The sequence below is a fragment of the Oncorhynchus keta genome, chromosome 30 (assembly GCF_023373465.1).
Source record: "Oncorhynchus keta strain PuntledgeMale-10-30-2019 chromosome 30, Oket_V2, whole genome shotgun sequence".
In the NCBI taxonomy this organism is placed as follows: Eukaryota; Metazoa; Chordata; class Actinopteri; order Salmoniformes; family Salmonidae; genus Oncorhynchus; species Oncorhynchus keta.
The window spans coordinates 131,708-156,586 of NC_068450.1; the positions used below are offsets into that span (position 1 = coordinate 131,708).

The 24,879-nt window shown below is 49.8% G+C and overlaps 1 protein-coding gene and 1 long non-coding RNA gene across 4 annotated transcripts in view; both read right to left on the reverse strand.

The window, feature by feature from the left end:
• LOC118363911 (protein FAM193B-like) overlaps nt 1-24,879 on the reverse strand; it is a 42,874-nt gene that overhangs the window by 12,376 nt on the left and 5,619 nt on the right. For all 3 annotated transcript variants that reach the window (XM_052487034.1, XM_052487033.1, XM_052487035.1), the window contains 5 exons: nt 21,057-21,243; nt 20,419-20,631; nt 17,999-18,623; nt 8,975-9,164; nt 602-838 (listed from right to left, as the gene is read on the reverse strand). In XM_052487034.1, coding sequence (XP_052342994.1) covers nt 602-838; nt 8,975-9,164; nt 17,999-18,623; nt 20,419-20,631; nt 21,057-21,243 — 1,452 coding nt within the window. The remainder of the gene's footprint in view (nt 1-601; nt 839-8,974; nt 9,165-17,998; nt 18,624-20,418; nt 20,632-21,056; nt 21,244-24,879) is intronic.
• LOC127913776 (uncharacterized) lies at nt 3,781-5,532 on the reverse strand. The gene is made up of 3 exons (XR_008086649.1): nt 5,363-5,532; nt 4,343-4,431; nt 3,781-3,890 (listed from the first exon to the last, which is right to left on the reverse strand). It is a non-coding gene; the product is annotated as an uncharacterized LOC127913776 (long non-coding RNA).

The following is a 24,879-nucleotide window of genomic DNA, read 5'->3' on the forward strand; positions in this document are numbered from 1 at the left end:
CTCTAGCACTGAGATGCCTTAGACCGCTGAACCAGGGTCTGTAGTGACGCCTCTAGCACTGAGATGCCTTAGACCGCTGAACCAGGGTCTGTAGTGACGCCTCTAGCACTGAGATGCCTTAGACCTCTGAACCAGGGTCTGTAGTGACGCCTCTAGCACTGAGATGCAGTGCCTTAGACCGCTGAACCAGGGTCTGTAGTGACGCCTCTAGCACTGAGATGCCTTAGACCTCTGAACCAGGTTCTGTAGTGACGCCTCTAGCACTGAGATGCCTTAGACCTCTGAACCAGGGTCTGTAGTGACACCTCTAGCACTGAGATGCCTTAGACCTCTGAACCAGGGTCTGTAGTGACGCCTCTAGCACTGAGATGCCTTAGACCTCTGAACCAGGGTCTGTAGTGACACCTCTAGCACTGAGATGCCTTAGACCTCTGAACCACTCGGGAGACCAAGCTGCCTCACGTAACAGAAACAGGCGATTACTACAAACATTAAGTACTTCCACAAATACACATGTAGACGTCCCAAACAAACACCATACTTTAATATGTATTAACTGATCTGTATCGGTGACTAATCCCACCACGTCATGTGACATCACCTTCTTCTTCTGTTTATGGCGTGCCCGCTTGGCAGCCTTCGCGCTGTTGGCTGGTTTGTGCTCTGAGGAGTTGATGAAGTCCAGCAGCTCGTCCACGTCTCGGTGGTCGACGGAGGTGGACACGGCCGGGTCAGAGTCCCGTCTCTGGGGAAGACACTCCTCCTTGCGACGCGTCAGCCGGGACCGGAGCTTCTCTCGGATCTCTGTGTAGTTACGGCTGGTCGGCGCCACCGGGGGCTAGAGGGAGGACAGGATATGATCAGAGGAGAGATTATCCTTCAATAGCATGCGTTTCGTTTCAATATCTTTCTGTCTTCCTTTGCCCTTGTTCACTCCCCTTTAGACATCTGTAAAGGTTGGATAGGTGACAGTAACATGGCAGAAACTAGTTGGGGAGTACACCTATCCAGCCATCTCAGATGTAGAGGAAGGATGGCAGAAGGGAGGAGAGCATCTTTGTGGATTGAAACCCGAGCCATAATTTCTTTTTGTTGTATGTTTATTGGCTAGAGAGAGAGAGACCAAGATGAAAGGTAGGGAGAGAGAGAGTGTTGCAAGAGCAGTGGGTTGGATTCCGAGCCATGCTGGCAGTGGTACATCGTACATGTGCAACACAGGCAGAGGGTTAAGGCTGTTGGACCACCCGAAGGTCACATTTAACAACCAAATGGGTTTACATTTGACCCCAACGTGAACACAATGTTTGCCAAGTGAAAAGCCAAGTGCTCCAAACATTCAATCACAATCCATTACTAAAGAGCTGTGTTCAAAGAACTTACTTTTGTCACTCACTGTTTATACTGTTCATGCTTTTAATGCTATTTCAATAAATTACTAAGTGTGCCATACTATAAATTAGGAATGAGAATTGCCAGGGACCTCACGATTCTATATGTATTGCGATTCGGGACTGTGATTTTATTGCGATTGGGGACCGTGATTTTATTGCGATTCGGGACTGTGATTTTATTGCGATTCGAGACTGATTTTATTGCGATTCGGGACTGTGATTTTATTGCGATTCGGGACTGTGATTTTATTGCGATTCGAGACTGATTTTATTGCGATTCGGGACCGTGATTTTATTGCGATTCGGGAACCCGTCGCATGACTCATTGTTGGAGGGAAAAGCAGTATTTTATAATTATAATATTTTGGTGGAAATTGTGATTTGGGTTGTTTTGGATACTTTAAAACTATTTTCATTATAGTAATTATTTAGCTCAATGTGAAAACGCAAGCTCAAACTTCCCTGGGAGAGTGCCAGCATGCTGTTCCAACAGTTGGAGACGGACAGGCCAGCATGCTGTTCAACAGTTGGAGACAGACAGGCCAGCATGCTGTTCCAACAGTTGGAGACGGACAGGCCAGCATGCTGTTCCAACAGTTGGAGACGGACAGGCCAGCATGCTGTTCAACAGTTGGAGACGGACAGGCCAGCATGCTGTTCCAACAGTTGGAGACAGACAGGCCAGCATGCTGTTCAAACAGTTGGAGACAGACAGGCCAGCATGCTGTTCAACAGTTGGAGACGGACAGGCTAGCATGCTGTTCAACAGTTGGAGACGGACAGGCCAGCATGCTGTTCCAACAGTTGGAGACGGACAGGCTAGCATGCTGTTCAAACAGTTGGAGACAGACAGGCCAGCATGCTGTTCCAACAGTTGGAGACGGACAGGCCAGCATGCTGTTCCAACAGTTGGAGACGGACAGGCCAGCATGCTGTTCAACAGTTGGAGACGGACAGGCTAGCATGCTGTTCAACAGTTGGAGACGGACAGGCCAGCATGCTGTTCCAACAGTTGGAGACGGACAGGCCAGCATGCTGTTCAACAGTTGGAGACGGACAGGCCAGCATGCTGTTCAACAGTTGGAGACGGACAGGCCAGCATGCTGTTCAACAGTTGGAGACGGACAGGCCAGCATGCTGTTCCAACAGTTGGAGACGGACAGGCCAGCATGCTGTTCAAACAGTTGGAGACGGACAGGCCAGCATGCTGTTCAACAGTTGGAGACGGACAGGCCAGCATGCTGTTCAACAGTTGGAGACGGACAGGCCAGCATGCTGTTCAACAGTTGGAGACGGACAGGCCAGCATGCTGTTCCAACAGTTGGAGACGGACAGGCCAGCATGCTGTTCAACAGTTGGAGACGGACAGGCGGACAGGCCAGCATGCATGCTGTTCAACAGTTGGAGACGGACAGGCCAGCATGCTGTTCCAACAGTTGGAGACGGACAGGCCAGCATGCTGTTCAACAGTTGGAGACGGACAGGCCAGCATGCTGTTCCAACAGTTGGAGACAGACAGGCCAGCATGCTGTTCCAACAGTTGGAGACGGACAGGCCAGCATGCTGTTCCAACAGTTGGAGACGGACAGGCTAGCATGCTGTTCCAACAGTTGGAGACAGACAGGCCAGCATGCTGTTCAACAGTTGGAGACAGACAGGCCAGCATGCTGTTCCAACAGTTGGAGACAGACAGGCCAGCATGCTGTTCCAACAGTTGGAGACGGACAGGCCAGCATGCTGTTCCAACAGTTGGAGACGGACAGGCCAGCATGCTGTTCCAACAGTTGGAGACGGACAGGCCAGCATGCTGTTCAACAGTTGGAGACGGACAGGCCAGCATGCTGTTCAACAGTTGGAGACGGACAGGAGGTCGTGTTTCTAATTCAACTGTTTTGCCTTTTTAGCTGTATTCTCAAGAGCTTATCAAATTATACCTTGATCCAAGTTGGCTGAACTTGAAGTCTAAATATTAGCTGGCTACTCACCAACACGTGGGCTTGTTCTTGAGAGACTGTTTATGAGACCGGTGTTCATTTACAATAATGGCTGCTACATTAGTTAATGTGTATTATGCATAGTTCAGGTTAAATCTGTAACCAAAAGGTCATTTTTTATAGAAGACCTGAAAGTCAGGTCAGGGAATAAAAGGCAGGTACAACTTTTTTGATAAAATAATGACATTATTAGAGGTTCTTGTGATTATGGAAGGCATATATATATATAAAATTTACCAAGACCTGAATTCATTAGATTAACCACTAGGCTACCTGCCGCCTCTACACTCTAACCACTAGGCTACCCTGCCACCTCTACACTCTAACCACTAGACTACCTGCCGCCTCTACACTCTAACCACTAGGCTACCTGCCGCCTCTACACTCTAACCACTAGGCTACCTGCTGCCTCTACACTCTAACCACTAGGCTACCTGCCGCCTCTACACTCTAACCACTAGGCTACCTGCCTCCTCTACACTCTAACCACTAGGCTACCTGCCGCCTCTACACTCTAACCACTAGGCTACCTGCCGCCTCTACACTCTAACCACTAGGCTACCTGCCACCTCTACACTCTAACCACTAGGCTACCTGCTGCCTCTACACTCTAATCACTAGGCTACCTTCCACCTCTACACTCTAACCACTAGGCTACCTGCCGCCTCTACACTCTAACCACTAGGCTACCTGCCGCCTCTACACTCTAACCACTAGGCTACCTGCCTGCCTCTACACTCTAACCACTAGGCTACCTGCTGCCTCTACACTCTAACCACTAGGCTACCTGCCGCCTCTACACTCTAACCACTAGGCTACCTGCCTCCTCTACACTCTAACCACTAGGCTACCCTGCCTCCTCTACACTCTAACCACTAGGCTACCCTGCCGCCTCTACACTCTAACCACTAGGCTACCCTGCCTCCTCTACACTCTAACCACTAGGCTACCTACCACCTCTACACTCTAACCACTAGGCTACCTACCTCCTCTACACTCTAACCACTAGGCTACCTGCCACCTCTACACTCTAACCACTAGGCTACCTGCCACCTCTACACTCTAACCACTAGGCTACCCTGCTAAAATTGACCTGAATTCATTAGATTATTGCTGAATGGTTTAAATGCAGTTTATTTTTTTATTTTACCTTTATTTAACCAGGCAAGTCAGTTAAGAACATATTCTTATTTTCAATGACGGCCCTGGGAACAGTGGGTTAACTGCCTGTTCAGGGGCAGAACGACAGACTTGTACCGTGTCAGCTCGGGGGTTTGAACTCGCAACCTTCCGGTTACTAGTCCAACGCTCTAACCACTAGGCTACGCTGCCGCCCCTCCACTCTAACCACTAGGCTACGCTGCCGCCCCTCCACTCTAACCACTAGGCTACCCTGCCGCCCCTCCACTCTAACCACTAGGCTACGCTGCCGCCCTCCCTCTAACCACTAGGCTACGCTGCCGCCCCTCCACTCTAACCACTAGGCTACGCTGCCGCCTACTAACCACTGCCGCCCCTCCCACTCTAACCACTAGGCTACGCTGCCGCCCCTCCCTCTAACCACAGGCTACGCTGCCGCCCCTCTCTAACCACTAGGCGCGCTAACCACTGCTACGCGCCCCTCCCCTAACCACTAGGCTACGCTAACCACTCTAACCACTAGGGCTACACTCTAACCACGCTGCCTGCCCCTCCACTCTAACCACTAGGCTACCTGCCTCCCTCTAACCACTAGGCTACCTAACCACTAACCAGGCTACCTGCCTCTACACTCTAACCCTCCTCTACACTCTAACCACTAGGCTACCTGCCTCACTCTAACCACTAGGCTCTAACCACTAGGCTAACCCCTGCCGCCTCTACACTCTAACCACTAGGCTACCTACTCTGCCTCTAACCACTAGACTACCTGCCTCCTCTAACCACTAGGGCTAACCACTAGACTACCTGCCTCCTCCACTCTAACCACTAGGCTACCTGCCTCCTCTACACTCTAACCACTAGGCTACCTGCCACCTCTACACTCTAACCACTAGGCTACCTGCCGCCTCTACACTCTAACCACAGCTAATTCTTTCACGATTTAAATTGTTTAGGGATTTGTTGTTGACATCATAAATCTGACTGAAATGTATTATTTAGGCTCTCGATATGTATCTGTTATTTTAACAATATAATCTTTCGTTCTAGTAATGATTATTTAATGCATCAATTCCAGCAGTTATTGTTTTAATAATACATCTCTTCTGAAAGGTTTTCTCTCAGGCCTCATTAGAAAACAATATCACACATCTTCCCTGTTTTATGTGTTTTAACTTTGTGGCTTTACTTTAAAAGCTCATAACTCAGGTTCTGATAAATAAATCTGGATTTAAAAAATAAATGAATAAATCTGGATGTGAAACAGTTTGTAGTTTTCAGAACTATATATATATATATATATATATAAATAGAACCGTCAATTTGACGATGTCACGTGTGTCTGCTGCAGAAGAACAAGAGAGCCTCTTGTTTTAGATTTAAAAGAGTTTTAAAGTGAGTTTTGATCAGTCTTGGAAATAAAAGTGCTAGAAACAAATTGCCTCACAATTTAAAAAGAAGATGAAGGACAAGCTATGAGGGGAAAATACTGGAATTTTGGTGTAGGTACAGCCGACTAGCGCAAAAATAATATTGCCATATTGTCAAAAATATTGTAATACAGTGCATTTGTAAAGTATTCAGACCCCTTGACTTTTTCCACATCGTTACGGTACAGCCTTGTTCTAAAATGGATTAAATAGTTTTTTCCCCCTCATCAATCTACACACAACACGCCATAATGACATCACAACACCCCTCCATCACTACTATACATCACAACACCCCATAATGACATCACAACACCCCATAATGACATCACAACACCCACCCATCACTACTATACATCACAACACCCCATAATGACATCACAACACCCCTCCATCACTACTATACATCACAACACCCCATAATGACATCACAACACCCCTCCATCACTACTATACATCACAACACCCCATAATGACATCACAACACCCCATAATGACATCACAACACCCACCCATCACTACTATACATCACAACACCCCATAATGACATCACAACACCCCTCCATCACTACTATACATCACAACACCCCATAATGACATCACAACACCCCATAATGACATCACAACACCCACCCATCACTACTATACATCACAACACCCCATAATGACATCACAACACCCCTCCATCACTACTATACATCACAACACCCCATAATGACATCACAACACCCCATAATGACATCACAACACCCCTCCATCAGTACTATACATCACAACACCCCATAATGACATCACAACACCCCTCCATCAGTACTATACATCACAACACCCCTCCATCAGTACTATACATCACAACACCCCATAATGACATCACAACACCCCTCCATCACTACTATACATCACAACACCCCATAATGACATCACAACACCCCTCCATCACTACTATACATCACAACACCCCTCCATCACTACTATACATCACAACACCCCTCCATCACTACTATACATCACAACACCCCTCCATCACTACTATACATCACAACGCCCCATAATGACATCACAACACCCCATAATGACATCACAACACCCCATAATGACATCACAACACCCCATAATGACATCACAACACCCCATAATGACATCACAACACCCCATAATGACATCACAACACCCCATAATGACATCACAACACCCCTCCATCACTACTATACATCACAACACCCCTCCATCACTGACATCACAACACCCCTCCATCACTACTATACATCACAACACCCCTCCATCACTACTATACATACAACACCCCTCCACAACACCCCTCCATCACTACTATACATCACAACACCCCTCCATCTCTACTATACATCACAACACCCCTCCATCACTACTATACATCACAACACCCCTCCATCACTACTATACATCACAAACCCCTCCTCCATCACTACTATACATCACAACACCCCTCCATCTCTACTATACATCACAACACCCCTCCATCACTACTATACATCACAACACCCCTCCATCACTACTATACATCACAACACCCCTCCATCACAACGCCCCTCCATCACTACTATACATCACAACGCCCCTCCATCACTACTATACATCACAACACCCCTCCATCACTACTATACATCACAACGCCCCTCCATCACTACTATACATCACAACGCCCCTCCATCACTACTATACATCACAACGCCCCTCCATCACTACTATACATCACCACGCCCCTCCATCACTACTATACATCACCCCTCCATCACTACTATACATCACAACACCCCTCCATCACTACTATACATCACAACACCCCTCCATCACTACTATACATCACAACACCCCTCCATCACTACTATACATCACAACACCCCTCCATCACTACTATACATCACAACACCCCTCCATCACTACTATACATCACAACACCCCTCCATCACTACTATACATCACAACACCCCTCCATCACTACTATACATCACAACGCCCCTCCATCACTACTATACATCACAACGCCCCTCCATCACTACTATACATCACAACGCCCCTCCATCACTACTATACATCACAACACCCCTCCATCACTACTATACATCACAACACCCCTCCATCACTACTATACATCACAACACCCCTCCATCACTACTATACATCACAACACCCCTCCATCACAACACCCCTCCATCTCTACTATACATCACAACACCCCTCCATCACTACTATACATCACAACACCCCTCCATCACTACTATACATCACAACACCCCTCCATCACTACTATACATCACAACACCCCTCCATCACTACTATACATCACAACACCCCTCCATCACTACTATACATCACAACACCCCTCCATCACTACTATACATCACAACACCCCTCCATCACAACACCCCTCCATCACTACTATACATCACAACACCCCTCCATCACTACTATACATCACAACACCCCTCCATCACAACACCCCTCCATCACTACTATACATCACAACACCCCTCCATCTCTACTATACATCACAACACCCCTCCATCACTACTATACATCACAACACCCCTCCATCACTACTATACATCACAACACCCCTCCATCACTACTATACATCACAACACCCCTCCATCACAACGCCCCTCCATCACTACTATACATCACAACACCCCTCCATCACTACTATACATCACAACGCCCCTCCATCACTACTATACATCACAACACCCCTCCATCACTACTATACATCACAACACCCCTCCATCACTACTATACATCACAACACCCCATAATGACATCACAACACCCCTCCATCACTACTATACATCACAACACCCCTCCATCACTACTATACATCACAACACCCCTCCATCACTACTATACATCACAACACCCCTCCATCACTACTATACATCACAACGCCCCTCCATCACAACACCCCTCCATCACTACTATACATCACAACACCCCTCCATCACTACTATACATCACAACACCCCTCCATCACTACTATACATACCGCGTTGTGTCCGAAGAACTCACAGTAGCAGCAGTCACAGTACTTCCCATCCTTCTGGTTGTTTGAGGAGGAAGCACAGGAGCTCCTCTCAGAACTAGAGTCCTCGTCCTCTCCCTCCTCCAGCTCCGAAGGGGGGTGACACAACCCCCCCGCCCCGTTAGACAGCTTATGTCCTTTACACGCCTGGTCCCTGGAGCATGGACACGGGATGCAGAGAACAGACAGTCAGATGTAGAGACAGAGAGAGACAGAAACCATGTTGAGTGAGGTGACTTTTAGAAGAATTCAGCAGTTATGACAGGTAGAACCACGACCATGTCTCATCACTAGATTCTAGAGCAGCAGACAGGTAGAACCATGTCTCATCACTAGATTCTAGAGCAGCAGACAGGTAGAACCATGTCTCATCACTAGATTCTAGAGCAGTGATGACAGGTAGAACCATGTCTCATCACTAGATTCTAGAGCAGCAGACAGGTAGAACCATGTCTCATCACTAGATTCTAGAGCAGCAGACAGGTAGAACCATGTCTCATCACTAGATTCTAGAGCAGCAGACAGGTAGAACCATGTCTCATCACTAGATTCTAGAGCAGCAGACAGGTAGAACCATGTCTCATCACTAGATTCTAGAGCAGCAGACAGGTAGAACCATGTCTCATCACTAGATTCTAGAGCAGTGATGACAGGTAGAACCATGTCTCATCACTAGATTCTAGAGCAGCAGACAGGTAGAACCATGTCTCATCACTAGATTCTAGAGCAGCAGACAGGTAGAACCATGTCTCATCACTAGATTCTAGAGCAGCAGACAGGTAGAACCATGTCTCATCACTAGATTCTAGAGCAGATGACAGGTAGAACCATGTCTCATCACTAGATTCTAGAGCAGCAGACAGGTAGAACCATGTCTCATCACTAGATTCTAGAGCAGCAGACAGGTAGAACCATGTCTCATCACTAGATTCTAGAGCAGCAGACAGGTAGAACCATGTCTCATCACTAGATTCTAGAGCAGCAGACAGGTAGAACCATGTCTCATCACTAGATTCTAGAGCAGCAGACAGGTAGAACCATGTCTCATCACTAGATTCTAGAGCAGCAGACAGGTAGAACCATGTCTCATCACTAGATTCTAGAGCAGCAGACAGGTAGAACCATGTCTCATCACTAGATTCTAGAGCAGCAGACAGGTAGAACCATGTCTCATCACTAGATTCTAGAGCAGCAGACAGGTAGAACCATGTCTCATCACTAGATTCTAGAGCAGTGATGACAGGTAGAACCATGTCTCATCACTAGATTCTAGAGCAGCAGACAGGTAGAACCATGTCTCATCACTAGATTCTAGAGCAGCAGACAGGTAGAACCATGTCTCATCACTAGATTCTAGAGCAGCAGACAGGTAGAACCATGTCTCATCACTAGATTCTAGAGCAGCAGACAGGTAGAACCATGTCTCATCACTAGATTCTAGAGCAGCAGACAGGTAGAACCATGTCTCATCACTAGATTCTAGAGCATTGATGACAGGTAGAACCATGTCTCATCACTAGATTCTAGAGCAGCAGACAGGTAGAACCATGTCTCATCACTAGATTCCAGGGGAGGCCATCTGAAATAATGTCTGTGTTCCAGTATCTCATGCAAATCGTTTAGTGTCCTCGCATGTTTCTGAAATGTACGACTTCATTTAATAAAATGTCTCTGCATTAGGGCAACACTCCCCAAACAAACACATCTTAAAAGAGTTTGACATTTAGTCAGTGGTTAGCAATTTAACCAGCTAAATAGTATTAGCAATCTGTTTGCAATCGAGCAATACATTTGATGGACCTACAGTGGCAAGAAACAGTATGTGAACCCTTTGGAATAACCTGGATTTCTGCATAAATTGGTCATAGATGAAGATCAGATCCAATTTTAAGTCACAGCAATAGACAAACACAGTCTGCTTAAACTAATAACACACAATTATATGTTTTCTTGTCTTTATTGAACACACAGTGTAAACATTCACAGTGCAGGGTGGGAAAAGTATGTGAACCCTTGGATTTAATAACTGGTTGACCCTCCCTTGGCAGCAATAACCTCAACCAAACGTTTCCTGTAGTTACACAACGGCCAGGAGGAATTTTGGACCATTCCTCTTTACAAAACTGTTTCAGGTCAGCAATATTCTTGGGATGTCTCTTGAGGTCATGCCACAGCATCTCAATCGGGTTGAGATCGGGACTCTGACTGGGCCACTCAGGTTGAGATCGGGACTCTGACTGGGCCACTCAGGTTGAGATCGGGACTCTGACTGGGCCACTCAGGTTGAGATCGGGACTCTGACTGGGCCACTCAGGTTGAGATCGGAACTCTGACTGGGCCACTCAGGTTGAGATCGGGACTCTGACTGGGCCACTCCAGAAGGTCAGGACTCTGACTGGGCCACTCCAGAAGGTCAGGACTCTGACTGGGCCACTCCAGAAGGTCAGGACTCTGACTGGGCCACTCAGGTTGAGATCGGGACTCTGACTGGGCCACTCAGGTTGAGATCGGGACTCTGACTGGGCCACTCAGGTTGAGATCGGGACTCTGACTGGGCCACTCAGGTTGAGATCGGGACTCTGACTGGGCCACTCAGGTTGAGATCGGGACTCTGACTGGGCCACTCAGGTTGAGATCGGGACTCTGACTGGGCCACTCCAGAAGGTCGGGACTCTGACTGGGCCACTCCAGAAGGTCGGGACTCTGACTGGGCCACTCCAGAAGGTCGGGACTCTGACTGGGCCACTCCAGAAGGTCGGGACTCTGACTGGGCCACTCCAGAAGGTCGGGACTCTGACTGGGCCACTCCAGAAGGTCGGGACTCTGACTGGGCCACTCAGGTTGAGATCAGGACTCTGACTGGGCCACTCCAGAAGGTCAGGACTCTGACTGGGCCACTCCAGAAGGTCAGGACTCTGACTGGGCCACTCCAGAAGGTCAGGACTCTGACTGGGCCACTCCGGTTGAGATCAGGACTCTGACTGGGCCACTCCAGAAGGTCAGGACTCTGACTGGGCCACTCCAGAAGGTCAGGACTCTGACTGGGCCACTCCAGAAGGTCAGGACTCTGACTGGGCCACTCAGGTTGAGGTCAGGACTCTGACTGGGCCACTCAGGTTGAGGTCAGGACTCTGACTGGGCCACTCCAGAAGGTCAGGACTCTGACTGGGCCACTCCAGAAGGTCAGGACTCTGACTGGGCCACTCCAGAAGGTCAGGACTCTGACTGGGCCACTCAGGTTGAGGTCAGGACTCTGACTGGGCCACTCAGGTTGAGGTCAGGACTCTGACTGGGCCACTCAGGTTGAGATCAGGACTCTGACTGGGCCACTCCAGAAGGTCGGGACTCTGACTGGGCCACTCCGGTTGAGATCGGGACTCTGACTGGGCCACTCCAGAAGGTCGGGACTCTGACTGGGCCACTCCGGTTGAGATCGGGACTCTGACTGGGCCACTCCGGTTGAGATCGGGACTCTGACTGGGCCACTCCGGTTGAGATCGGGACTCTGACTGGGCCACTCCGGTTGAGATCGGGACTCTGACTGGGCCACTCCGGTTGAGATCGGGACTCTGACTGGGCCACTCCGGTTGAGATCGGGACTCTGACTGGGCCACTCCGGTTGAGATCGGGACTCTGACTGGGCCACTCCGGTTGAGATCGGGACTCTGACTGGGCCACTCCGGTTGAGATCGGGACTCTGACTGGGCCACTCCGGTTGAGATCGGGACTCTGACTGGGCCACGCCGGTTGAGATCGGGACTCTGACTGGGCCACTCCCGGTTGAGATCGGGACTCTGACTGGGCCACTCCGGTTGAGATCGGGACTCTTGAGATCGGGACTCTGACTGGGCCACTCCAGAAGGTCGGGACTCTGACTGGGCCACTCCAGAAGGTCGGGACTCTGACTGGGCCTCTCCAGAAGGTCGGGACTCTGACTGGGCCTCCAGAAGGTCGGGACTCTGACTGGGCCACTCCAGAAGGTCGGGACTCTGACTGGGCCACTCCAGAAGGTCAGGACTCTGACTGGGCCACTCCAGAAGGTCGGGACTCTGACTGGGCCACTCCAGAAGGTCGGGACTCTGACTGGGCCACTCCAGAAGGTCGGGACTCTGACTGGGCCACTCCAGAAGGTCGGGACTCTGACTGGGCCACTCCAGAAGGTCGGGACTCTGACTGGGCCACTCCAGAAGGTCGGGACTCTGACTGGGCCACTCCAGAAGGTCGGGACTCTGACTGGGCCACTCAGGTTGAGATCAGGACTCTGACTGGGCCACTCAGGTTGAGATCAGGACTCTGACTGGGCCACTCAGGTTGAGATCAGGACTCTGACTGGGCCACTCCAGAAGGTCAGGACTCTGACTGGGCCACTCAGGTTGAGATCAGGACTCTGACTGGGCCACTCAGGTTGAGATCAGGACTCTGACTGGGCCACTCAGGTTGAGATCAGGACTCTGACTGGGCCACTCAGGTTGAGGTCAGGACTCTGACTGGGCCACTCAGGTTGAGGTCAGGACTCTGACTGGGCCACTCAGGTTGAGGTCAGGACTCTGACTGGGCCACTCAGGTTGAGATCAGGACTCTGACTGGGCCACTCCAGAAGGTCGGGACTCTGACTGGGCCACTCCAGAAGGTCGGGACTCTGACTGGGCCACTCCAGAAGGTCGGGACTCTGACTGGGCCACTCCAGAAGGTCGGGACTCTGACTGGGCCACTCCAGAAGGTCGGGACTCTGACTGGGCCACTCCAGAAGGTCGGGACTCTGACTGGGCCACTCCAGAAGGTCGGGACTCTGACTGGGCCACTCCAGAAGGTCGGGACTCTGACTGGGCCACTCCGGTTGAGGTCAGGACTCTGACTGGGCCACTCCAGAAGGTCAGGACTCTGACTGGGCCACTCCAGAAGGTCAGGACTCTGACTGGGCCACTCCAGAAGGTCAGGACTCTGACTGGGCCACTCCAGAAGGTCAGGACTCTGACTGGGCCACTCCGGTTGAGATCAGGACTCTGACTGGGCCACTCCAGAAGGTCAGGACTCTGACTGGGCCACTCCAGAAGGTCAGGACTCTGACTGGGCCACTCCAGAAGGTCAGGACTCTGACTGGGCCACTCCAGAAGGTCAGGACTCTGACTGGGCCACTCCAGAAGGTCAGGACTCTGACTGGGCCACTCCAGAAGGTCAGGACTCTGACTGGGCCACTCAGGTTGAGATCAGGACTCTGACTGGGCCACTCCAGAAGGTCAGGACTCTGACTGGGCCACTCCAGAAGGTCAGGACTCTGACTGGGCCACTCCGTTTGAGATCGGGACTCTGACTGGGCCACTCCGGTTGAGATCGGGACTCTGACTGGGCCACTCCGGTTGAGATCGGGACTCTGACTGGGCCACTCCGGTTGAGATCGGGACTCTGACTGGGCCACTCCGGTTGAGATCGGGACTCTGACTGGGCCACTCCGGTTGAGATCGGGACTCTGACTGGGCCACTCCGGTTGAGATCGGGACTCTGACTGGGCCACTCCGGTTGAGATCGGGACTCTGACTGGGCCACTCCGGTTGAGATCGGGACTCTGACTGGGCCACTCCGGTTGAGATCGGGACTCTGACTGGGCCACTCCGGTTGAGATCGGGACTCTGACTGGGCCACTCCGGTTGAGATCGGGACTCTGACTGGGCCACTCCGGTTGAGATCGGGACTCTGACTGGGCCACTCCGGTTGAGATCGGGACTCTGACTGGGCCACTCCCGGTTGAGATCGGGACTCTGACTGGGCCACTCCCGGTTGAGATCGGGACTCTGACTGGGCCACTCCGGTTGAGATCGGGACTCTGACTGGGCCACTCCGGTTGAGATCGGGACTCTGACTGGGCCACTCCGGTTGAGATCGGGACTCTGACTGGGCCACTCCGGTTGAGATCGGGACTCTGACTGGGCCACTCCAGAAGGTCGGGACTCTGACTGGGCCACTCCAGAAGGTCGGGACTCTGACTGGGCCACTCCAGAAGGTCGGGACTCTGACTGGGCCACTCCAGAAGGTCGGGACTCTGACTGGGCCACTCCAGAAGGTCGGGACTCTGACTGGGCCACTCCAGAAGGTCGGGACTCTGACTGGGCCACTCCAGAAGGTCGGGACTCTGACTGGGCCACTCCAGAAGGTCGGGACTCTGACTGGGCCACTCCAGAAGGTCGGGACTCTGACTGGGCCACTCCAGAAGGTCGGGACTCTGACTGGGCCACTCCAGAAGGTCGGGACTCTGACTGGGCCACTCCAGAAGGTCGGGACTCTGACTGGGCCACTCCAGAAGGTCGGGACTCTGACTGGGCCACTCCAGAAGGTCGGGACTCTGACTGGGCCACTCCAGAAGGTCGGGACTCTGACTGGGCCACTCCAGAAGGTCGGGACTCTGACTGGGCCACTCCAGAAGGTCGGGACTCTGACTGGGCCACTCCAGAAGGTCGGGACTCTGACTGGGCCACTCCAGAAGGTCGGGACTCTGACTGGGCCACTCCAGAAGGTCGGGACTCTGACTGGGCCACTCCAGAAGGTCGGGACTCTGACTGGGCCACTCCAGAAGGTCGGGACTCTGACTGGGCCACTCAGAAGGTCGGGACTCTGACTGGGCCACTCCAGAAGGTCGGGACTCTGACTGGGCCACTCCAGAAGGTCGGGACTCTGACTGGGCCACTCCAGAAGGTCAGGACTCTGACTGGGCCACTCCAGAAGGTCGGGACTCTGACTGGGCCACTCCAGAAGGTCGGGACTCTGACTGGGCCACTCCAGAAGGTCAGGACTCTGACTGGGCCACTCCAGAAGGTCAGGACTCTGACTGGGCCACTCAGGTTGAGATCAGGACTCTGACTGGGCCACTCCAGAAGGTCAGGACTCTGACTGGGCCACTCAGGTTGAGATCAGGACTCTGACTGGGCCACTCCAGAAGGTCAGGACTCTGACTGGGCCACTCCAGAAGGTCAGGACTCTGACTGGGCCACTCCAGAAGGTCAGGACTCTGACTGGGCCACTCCAGAAGGTCAGGACTCTGACTGGGCCACTCCAGAAGGTCAGGACTCTGACTGGGCCACTCCAGAAGGTCAGGACTCTGACTGGGCCACTCAGGAGGTCAGGACTCTGACTGGGCCACTCCAGAAGGTCAGGACTCTGACTGGGCCACTCCAGAAGGTCAGGACTCTGACTGGGCCACTCCAGAAGGTCAGGACTCTGACTGGGCCACTCCAGAAGGTCAGGACTCTGACTGGGCCACTCCAGAAGGTCAGGACTCTGACTGGGCCACTCCAGAAGGTCAGGACTCTGACTGGGCCACTCCAGAAGGTCAGGACTCTGACTGGGCCACTCCAGAAGGTCAGGACTCTGACTGGGCCACTCCAGAAGGTCAGGACTCTGACTGGGCCACTCCAGAAGGTCAGGACTCTGACTGGGCCACTCCAGAAGGTCAGGACTCTGACTGGGCCACTCCAGAAGGTCAGGACTCTGACTGGGCCACTCCAGAAGGTCAGGACTCTGACTGGGCCACTCCAGAAGGTCAGGACTCTGACTGGGCCACTCCAGAAGGTCAGGACTCTGACTGGGCCACTCCAGAAGGTCAGGACTCTGACTGGGCCACTCCAGAAGGTCAGGACTCTGACTGGGCCACTCCAGAAGGTCGGGACTCTGACTGGGCCACTCCAGAAGGTCGGGACTCTGACTGGGCCACTCCAGAAGGTCAGGACTCTGACTGGACCACTCCAGAAGGTCAGGACTCTGACCGGGCCACTCCAGAAGGCGTATTTTCTTCTGTTGAAGCCGTTCTGTTGTTGATTTACTTCTGTGTTTTGGGTCGTTGTCCTGTTGCGTCACCCAATTTCTGTTGAGCTTCAATTGGCGAACAGACAGCCTAACCTTCTCCTGCAAAACGTCTTGATAAACTTCTGGTCGAATTCATTTTCCCGTCGATGATCGCAAGCTGTCCAGGTCCTGAGGCAGCAAAGCAGATTCAAACCATGATGCTCTCTCCACCATACTTTACAGTTGGGTTTGGTGTTGGTCTTCGGTGCTGTGCCTTTTCTCTCCACACATAGTGTTATGTGTACCTTCCCAACAACTCAACTGTAGTTACACCTGTCCACAGAATATCTTTGCCAGTAGAGCTGTGGAACATCCAGGTGCTCTTTTGCAGATTTTAGAAGTGCAGCAATGTTTTTTTTTGGACAGCAGTGGCTTCTTCCGTGGTGTCCTCCCATGAACACCATTAGTGTTTTACGTATCGTAGACTCGTCAACAGAGATGTTAGCATGTTACAGAGATTTCTGTAAGTCTTTAGCTGACACTCTAGGATTCTTCTTAACCTCATTGAGCATTCTGCGCTGTGTTCTTGCAGTCATTTTTGCAAGACGGACACTCCTAGGGAGAGTAGCAACAGTGCTGAACATTTCTCCATTTTAAGACAATGTAGACTGATGAACATCAAGGCTTTTAGAGATACTTTTGTAACCCTTTCCAGCTTTATACAAGTCAACAATTCTTAATCTTGTGTCTTCTGAGATCTCTTTTGTTCGAGGCATGGTTCACATCAGGCAATGCTTCTTGTGAATAGCAAACTCAAATGTTGTGAGTGTTTTTTCTGGGGCAAGGCAGCTCTTACCAACATCTCCAATCTCGTCTCATTGATTGATTGGACTCCAGGTTAGCGGACCCCTGACTCCAATTAGCTTTTGGAGAAGTCATTAGCCTTGGGGGGTTCACATACATTTCACAACCTACACTGGGAATGTTTAAATGACACATTCAATATAGACAAGAAAATCACAATAATTAGTGTGTTATTAGTTTAAAAGCAGACTGGGTTTGTCTGGTGTCGTGATTTAGATGAAGATCAGATCACATTTTATGACCAATTTATGCAGAAGTCCAGGTTATTCCAAAGGGTTCACATACTGTTTCTTGCCACTGTACATCGTTCTCCCATCTAATTCCTGTGAAACTATCGACAAAACTACCAACCTGCAGGCGCCAGCGGTCAGGTGTTGCCCAGCGGTCAGGTGTCCCACGTTGGGAGAGGGCAGCGCCCCCCCACTGTGGCCATTACAGGGGTGGTTACAGCCCATCTGGGAGGGGCCCAGTTTGCTGTGCTGGCCGTTCACAGGAGGAATGTGTGAGTTCTTACATGCCAAGGGCTTATGGAGGGCCGCTGCTGAGCAGTCAGGGCCACCCAGGGCCCCCAGCTTGGCCCCTGTTGGGCAGTCAGGGCCACCCAGGGCCCCCAGCTTGGCCCCTGCTGGGCAGTCAGGGCCACCCAGGGCCCCCAGCTTGGCCCCTGCTGAGCAGTCAGGGCCACCCAGGGCCCCCAGCTTGGCCCCTGCTGAGCAGTCAGGGCCACCCAGGGCCCCCAGTTTGGCCCCTGCCGCGGGGACGTGGAGGTTTGGTACCAGCGGGGAGAAGGGGGCGTGAGCAGCTAGACCGGTAGAGGAGGAGGAGGATGTGACATGGCCGTGCTGCTGCCCTCCGGAGCTCTGCTTGAGGGGCAGGAGAGAGGAATGCTGAGAGGAGGAGGAGAGGCCAGTGGGGCTGTTGGGGGGGACAGACAGGTCTGAGTGTTGGTGGTGGTCGCTGGGGTGGAATGCTTCACCTGGAGGAGAGAGGAGAGACAAGTGTTGAGTGGAATATTGGACAAACATAGTTGTGATTCCCAGTGGTTCCAGATGTCTGCTTGTCTCTAGAGGTGTAACCCATGGGCCATAACTCTGCTTCTCTCTAGAGGTGTAATCTATGGGCCATATCTCTGCTTCTCTCTAGAGGTGTAATCTATGGGCCATAACTCTGCTTCTCTCTAGAGGTGTAATCTATGGGCCATATCTCTGCTTCTCTCTAGAGGTGTAATCTATGGGCCATATCTCTGCTTCTCTCTAGAGGTGTAATCTATGGGCCATAACTCTGCTTCTCTCTAGAGGTGTAATCTATGGGCCATATCTCTGCTTCTCTCTAGAGGTGTAATCTATGGGCCATATCTCTGCTTCTCTCTAGAGGTGTAATCTATGGGCCATATCTCTGCTTCTCTCTAGAGGTGTAATCTATGGGCCATATCTCTGCTTCTCTCTAGAGGTGTAATCTATGGGCCATATCTCTGCTTCTCTCTAGAGGTGTAATCTATGGGCCATATCTCTGCTTCTCTCTAGAGGTGTAATCTATGGGCCATATCTCTGCTTCTCTCTAGAGGTGTAATCTATGGCCATATCTCTGCCATATCTCTGCCATATCTCTCTCTAGAGGTGGGCCATATCTCTCTATGGGGCCATATGGGCCTCTGCTTCTCTCTAGAGGTGTAATCTATGGGCCATATCTCTGCTTCTCTCTAGATGGGCCATATCTCTGCTTCTCTCTAGATTAATAATCTATGGGCCATATCTCTGCTTCTCTCTAGAGCTTCTCTCTAGATTAATCTATGGGCCATATCTCTGCTTCTCTCTAGAGGTGTAATCTATGGGCCATATCTCTGCTTCATATTCTCTCTAGAGGTGTAATCTATGGGCCATATCTCTGCTTCTCTCTAGAGGTGTAATCTATGGGCCATATCTCTGCTTCTCTCTAGATTAATAATCTATGGGCCATATCTCTGCTTCTCTTCTCTGGGCCATATCTCTGAGGTGTAATCTATGGGCCATATCTCTGCTTCTCTCTAGTAATCTAGCCATATCTCTGTAGTAATCTATGGGCCATATCTCTGCTTCTCTCTAGAGGTGTAATCTATGGCCATATCTCTGCTTCTCTCTAGATAATCTCTGCATATCTCTCTTCTCTCTAGAGGTGTAATCTATGGCCATATCTCTGCCATAACTCTGTTTCTCTCTAGAGGTGTAATCTATGGGCCATATCTCTGCTTCTCTCTAGATTAATAATCTATGGCCCATATCTCTGCTTCTCTCTAGAGGTGTAATCTATGGGCCATAACTCTGCTTCTCTCTAGAGGTGTAATCTATGGGCCATATCTCTGCTTCTCTCTAGAGGTGTAATCTATGGGCCATATCTCTGCTTATCTCTAGAGGTGTAATCTATGGGCCATATCTCTGCTTCTCTCTAGAGGTGTAATCTATGGGCCATATCTCTGCTTCTCTCTAGATTAATAATCTATGGGCCATATCTCTGCTTCTCTCTAGAGGTGTAATCTATGGGCCATATCTCTGCTTCTCTCTAGAGGTGTAATCTATGGGCCATATCTCTGCTTCTCTCTCTAGAGGTGTAATCTATGGGCCATATCTCTGCTTCTCTCTAGAGGTGTAATCTATGGGCCATATCTCTGCTTCTCTCTAGAGGTGTAATCTATGCGCTATTGTCAACAGGACACGTGAACAGTAATTCAGGTTAGATGCCGGTATGTCTTGAATTTTCTGTGTCCTAAAAAGGGTGGAGAGAAAGAGAGATCTCACCAGGCGGTGTTGGTCGTCGGCACATGGTCTTGAAGTGCTTTGGGGTGGTCTTACAGAGGTCCCCGGAGGTAGAGAGCGGGTTCCCGGGGGAAGAACCACTGGAATTCTGGGAAGGGTGGCTGTAGGGGCACACTTTGGCCCCAGGCGTTTTAGCAGATTTCCCAGGAGCCTCGTGAGAGACTCGCTTCTCATGACACGCTGGTCCCCCTGTTCCTATTGGACCAGAGGAGGAGGGATAATGAAGAGGAGAGAAGGAAGAAGGTTTTACTCAGAGGAGTAACAGGTTGTGTTTCTGTGGTCAGTAGCTAGCTACACACTGAAGTCGTTCCCTCCATTTTGTCAGTGTAAATGTAGGCAAATGTTACAATTTTGTTAAAGTAAATTAATTGAAAACATGCCAAATAATGAAATGTCTAAATTAGTTTGCATCTGTTTACGACTTAACCTTGAGAGATCTGAGCAGAGAGAGAGAGGCAGAGAGCAGAGAGAGAGAGACAGAGAGCGAGAGAGAGAGCGAGAGAGAGAGCGAGAGAGAGAGAGAGGAGAGAGCGAGAGAGGAGAGAGGAGAGAGAGAGAGAGAGAGAGAGAGAGAGAGAGAGAGAGAGAGAGAGAGAGATGTGAGGTCAAGGTGTGTTTACCTTGCTGTGCGTGCGAGGCAGTGCTGTGGTTGCAGTGGATCCCTCCGTTGTTGTGAGCCGAGTTCCAGAGACCAGAAAGCTTGTGGGCTGAGAGGAAGGAGGATGGATCCCAGTCTACCGAGCTCTGCTCTGGGTAACCTTCACTACAGCTCTGAGCCCTACACGACGATGAGTGGGACAACGGAACCTGGGGGGGGGGAGATGCTAGTTCAGGACATGGTTGATGGGTACAGCCCCCCCACTAACATTTGATGCTGTAGCTATGTGCTCTAAAGCAGTATTCAGATCCATAGGATGTAGTGATCACAATATAGTAGCTATATCTAGGAAAACCAAAGGCTGGAACTAATATAGTGTATAAGAGGCCATATCTAGGAAAACCACAGTTCCAAAGCTTTGGGGCTTTTCATCTTCAATCAAATGTTGGGCGTAAAAAGGGCAAACTCATTCATTGAATCAGATTCGTCACTAAACCCACCGATATTGGCAAATACTTTAATGATTTTTTAAAAATGTATTGGCAAGATTAGCAAACGTAGGGATGACATGCCAGCAACAAACACCAAATATTTATTTATTTTACCTTTATTTAACTAGGCAAGTCAGTTAAGAACAAATTCTTATTTTCAATGATGGCCTAGGAACAGTTCAGGGGCAGAACAACAGATTTGTACCTTGTCAGCTCGGGGGTTTGAACCTGCAACCTTCCGGTTACTAGTCCAACGCTCTAACCACTAGGCTACCCTGCCACCCCATAACTGATCAAATTATGAAAGACAAGCATTGTTACCAACCCATAGTAAACTTCTGGGGGACAAAAAATGGTGTTTGCCCAGATACACTGCTATTTCACAGTAAACAAATTGACAACATAATTTCAGCATGGTTATAGGGAAGGACACTCAACGAGCACAGCACTTACACAAATGACAGATGATTGGCCGAGAGAAATTGATTATAAAAAAAGGTTGTGGGGGGCTGTTTTGTTAGACTTCAGTGGGGCTTGTGACATGATCGATCATAGTCTGCTGCAGGAAAAACGTATGGCTTTACACCCCCTACTATAATGTGGACAGAGAGTTACCTGTCTAACAGAACACAGAGGGTGTTATGGCTTTACACCCCCTACTATAATGTGGATAAAGAGTTACCTGTCTAACAGAACACAGAGGGTGTTATGGCTTTACACCCTCTGCTATAATGTGGATAAAGAGTTACCTGTCTAACAGAACACAGAGGGTGTTATGGCTTTACACCCCCTGCTATACTGTGGATAAAGAGTTACCTGTCTAACAGAACACAGAGGGTGTTATGGCTTTACACCCCCTGCTATAATGTGGATAAAGAGTTACCTGTCTAACAGAACACAGAGGGTGTTATGGCTTTACACCCCCTGCTATAATGTGGATACAGAGTTACCTGTCTAACAGAACACAGAGGGTGTTATGGCTTTACACCCCCTGCTATAATGTGGATACAGAGTTACCTGTCTAACAGAACACAGAGGGTGTTATGGCTTTACACCCCCTGCTATAATGTGGATAAAGAGTTACCTGTCTAACAGAACACAGAGGGTGTTATGGCTTTACACCCCCTGCTATAATGTGGATAAAGAGTTACCTGTCTAACAGAACACAGAGGGTGTTATGGCTTTACACCCCCTGCTATAATGTGGATAAAAGTTACCTGTTACAGAACACAAGGGTGTTATGGCTTTACACCCCTGCTATAATGTGGATAAAGAGTTACCTGTCTAACAGAACACAGAGGGTGTTATGGCTTTACACCCCCTGCTATAATGTGGATAAAGAGTTACCTGTCTAACAGAACACAGAGGGTGTTATGGCTTTACCTTATAATGTGGATAAAGAGTTACCTGTCCAGAACACTTTTGTTACTTTCCCCCCTGCTAACCATGTGGATAAAGAGTTACCTGTCTAACAGAACACCGGGCTATGGCTTTACACCCCCTGCTATAATGTGGATAAAGAGTTACCTGTCTAACAGAACACAGAGGGTGTTATGGCTTTACACCCCTGCTATAATGTGGATACAGAGTTACCTGTCTAACAGAACACAGAGGGTGTTATGGCTTTACACCCCCTGCTATAATGTGGATACAGAGTTACCTGTCTAACAGAACACAGAGGGTGTTATGGCTTTACACCCCCTGCTATAATGTGGATACAGAGTTACCTGTCTAACAGAACACAGAGGGTGTTCTGTAACCTTTATTTAAACTGGGAAAGTCAGTTAAGAACAAATTCTTATTTATATTGCCGGTCTACCGAGGAACGGTGGGTTAATAACTGCCTTGTTCAGGGGCAGAACGACAGATTTTTACCTTGTCAGCTCGGGGATTCGATCCAGCAACCTTTTGGTTACTGTCCCAACGCTCTAACCACTGCCGTCTCTACGCTCTAACCACTGGGCTACCTGCCGTCTCTACGCTCTAACCACTAGGCTACCTGCCGTCTCTACGCTCTAACCACTGGGCTACCTGCCGTCTCTACGCTCTAACCACTGGGCTACCTGCCGCCTCTACACTCTAACCACTGGGCTACCTGCCGCCTCTACACTCTAACCACCGGGCTACCTGCCGTCTCTACGCTCTAACCACTAGGCCCTGGTCTTGTAACCACTGGGCTACCTGGTCAAAACATATTGATACAACCAGTAGCTAAGATGCCGTCTCTACGTCTATACCATAAGGCTCTGCCGCCTTCTTAACGCTCTATCAACCGGGCTACCTGCCGTCCTACAGCTCTAACCACCGGTTTCTACCTTCTTAACAACACTATCAACCGGGGTACCTGCCGTTTCTACCTTCTAACCACTAGGCTACAAGGCAGGTCTCTACGCTCTAACCACTAGGCTACCTGCCGTCTCTACAACTCTAACCACTAGGCTCCCTGCCTCCTCTAGTTTCTAACCACTAGGCTACCTGCCACCTCTATCAACCAAGGCAGGTCCCTGCCTCCTCTTCTGAACCACTAGGCTACCTGCCTCCTCTACACTCTAATAATAGGCTACCACCGTCTTTAACGCTCTGAACCACTAGGCTACCTGCCATCTCTACTGATATTGATACAACATTGTAAACTGTCATGGTCAAAACATATTGATACAACAGTAGCTGAGATGGGGAGAAGTCTGTCCATAATAAAGCACTGCTCTACCTTCTTAACAACACTATCAACAAGGCTCCCCTAACAGAATAATAGTTTCTACCTTCTTAACAACACTATCAACAAGGCAGGTCCTACAGGCCCTAGTTTCTACCTTCTTAACAACACTATCAACAAGGCAGGTCCTACAGGCCCTAGTTTCTACCTTCTTAACAACACTATCAACAAGGCAGGTCCTAGTTTCTACATTCTTAACAACACTATCAACAAGGCAGGTCCAACAGGCCCTAGTTTCTGAATAATGTGCTCCCCCGTTTAACATGAATAATGTGCTCCCCCGTTTAACATGAATAATGTGCTCGACCATTGTTTTTATTCTCCTTTAAACTACTACTACTAGTTTGATGGTTGAAGCCATTAATTGTCCCATGAACAATCACACATATTATCTAACTTATTTCATTTCAAAACTTGACATTTCTCTAGTATAGAGCTACTCATCGTAATGAACAAGATCAGCAAAATGCCTGTGATAAGTGACTGGTCAGTGTCGATCATTTTAGGTTTATCATCCCAGCTGTATTCCAACCTCATGGGTCTGTCTGGCTCTTACAAGACTAGTTACTCTACACGACGAAAAGTATGTGGACACCTGCTTGTTTAACATCTCATTACAAAATCATGGGAATTAAAAT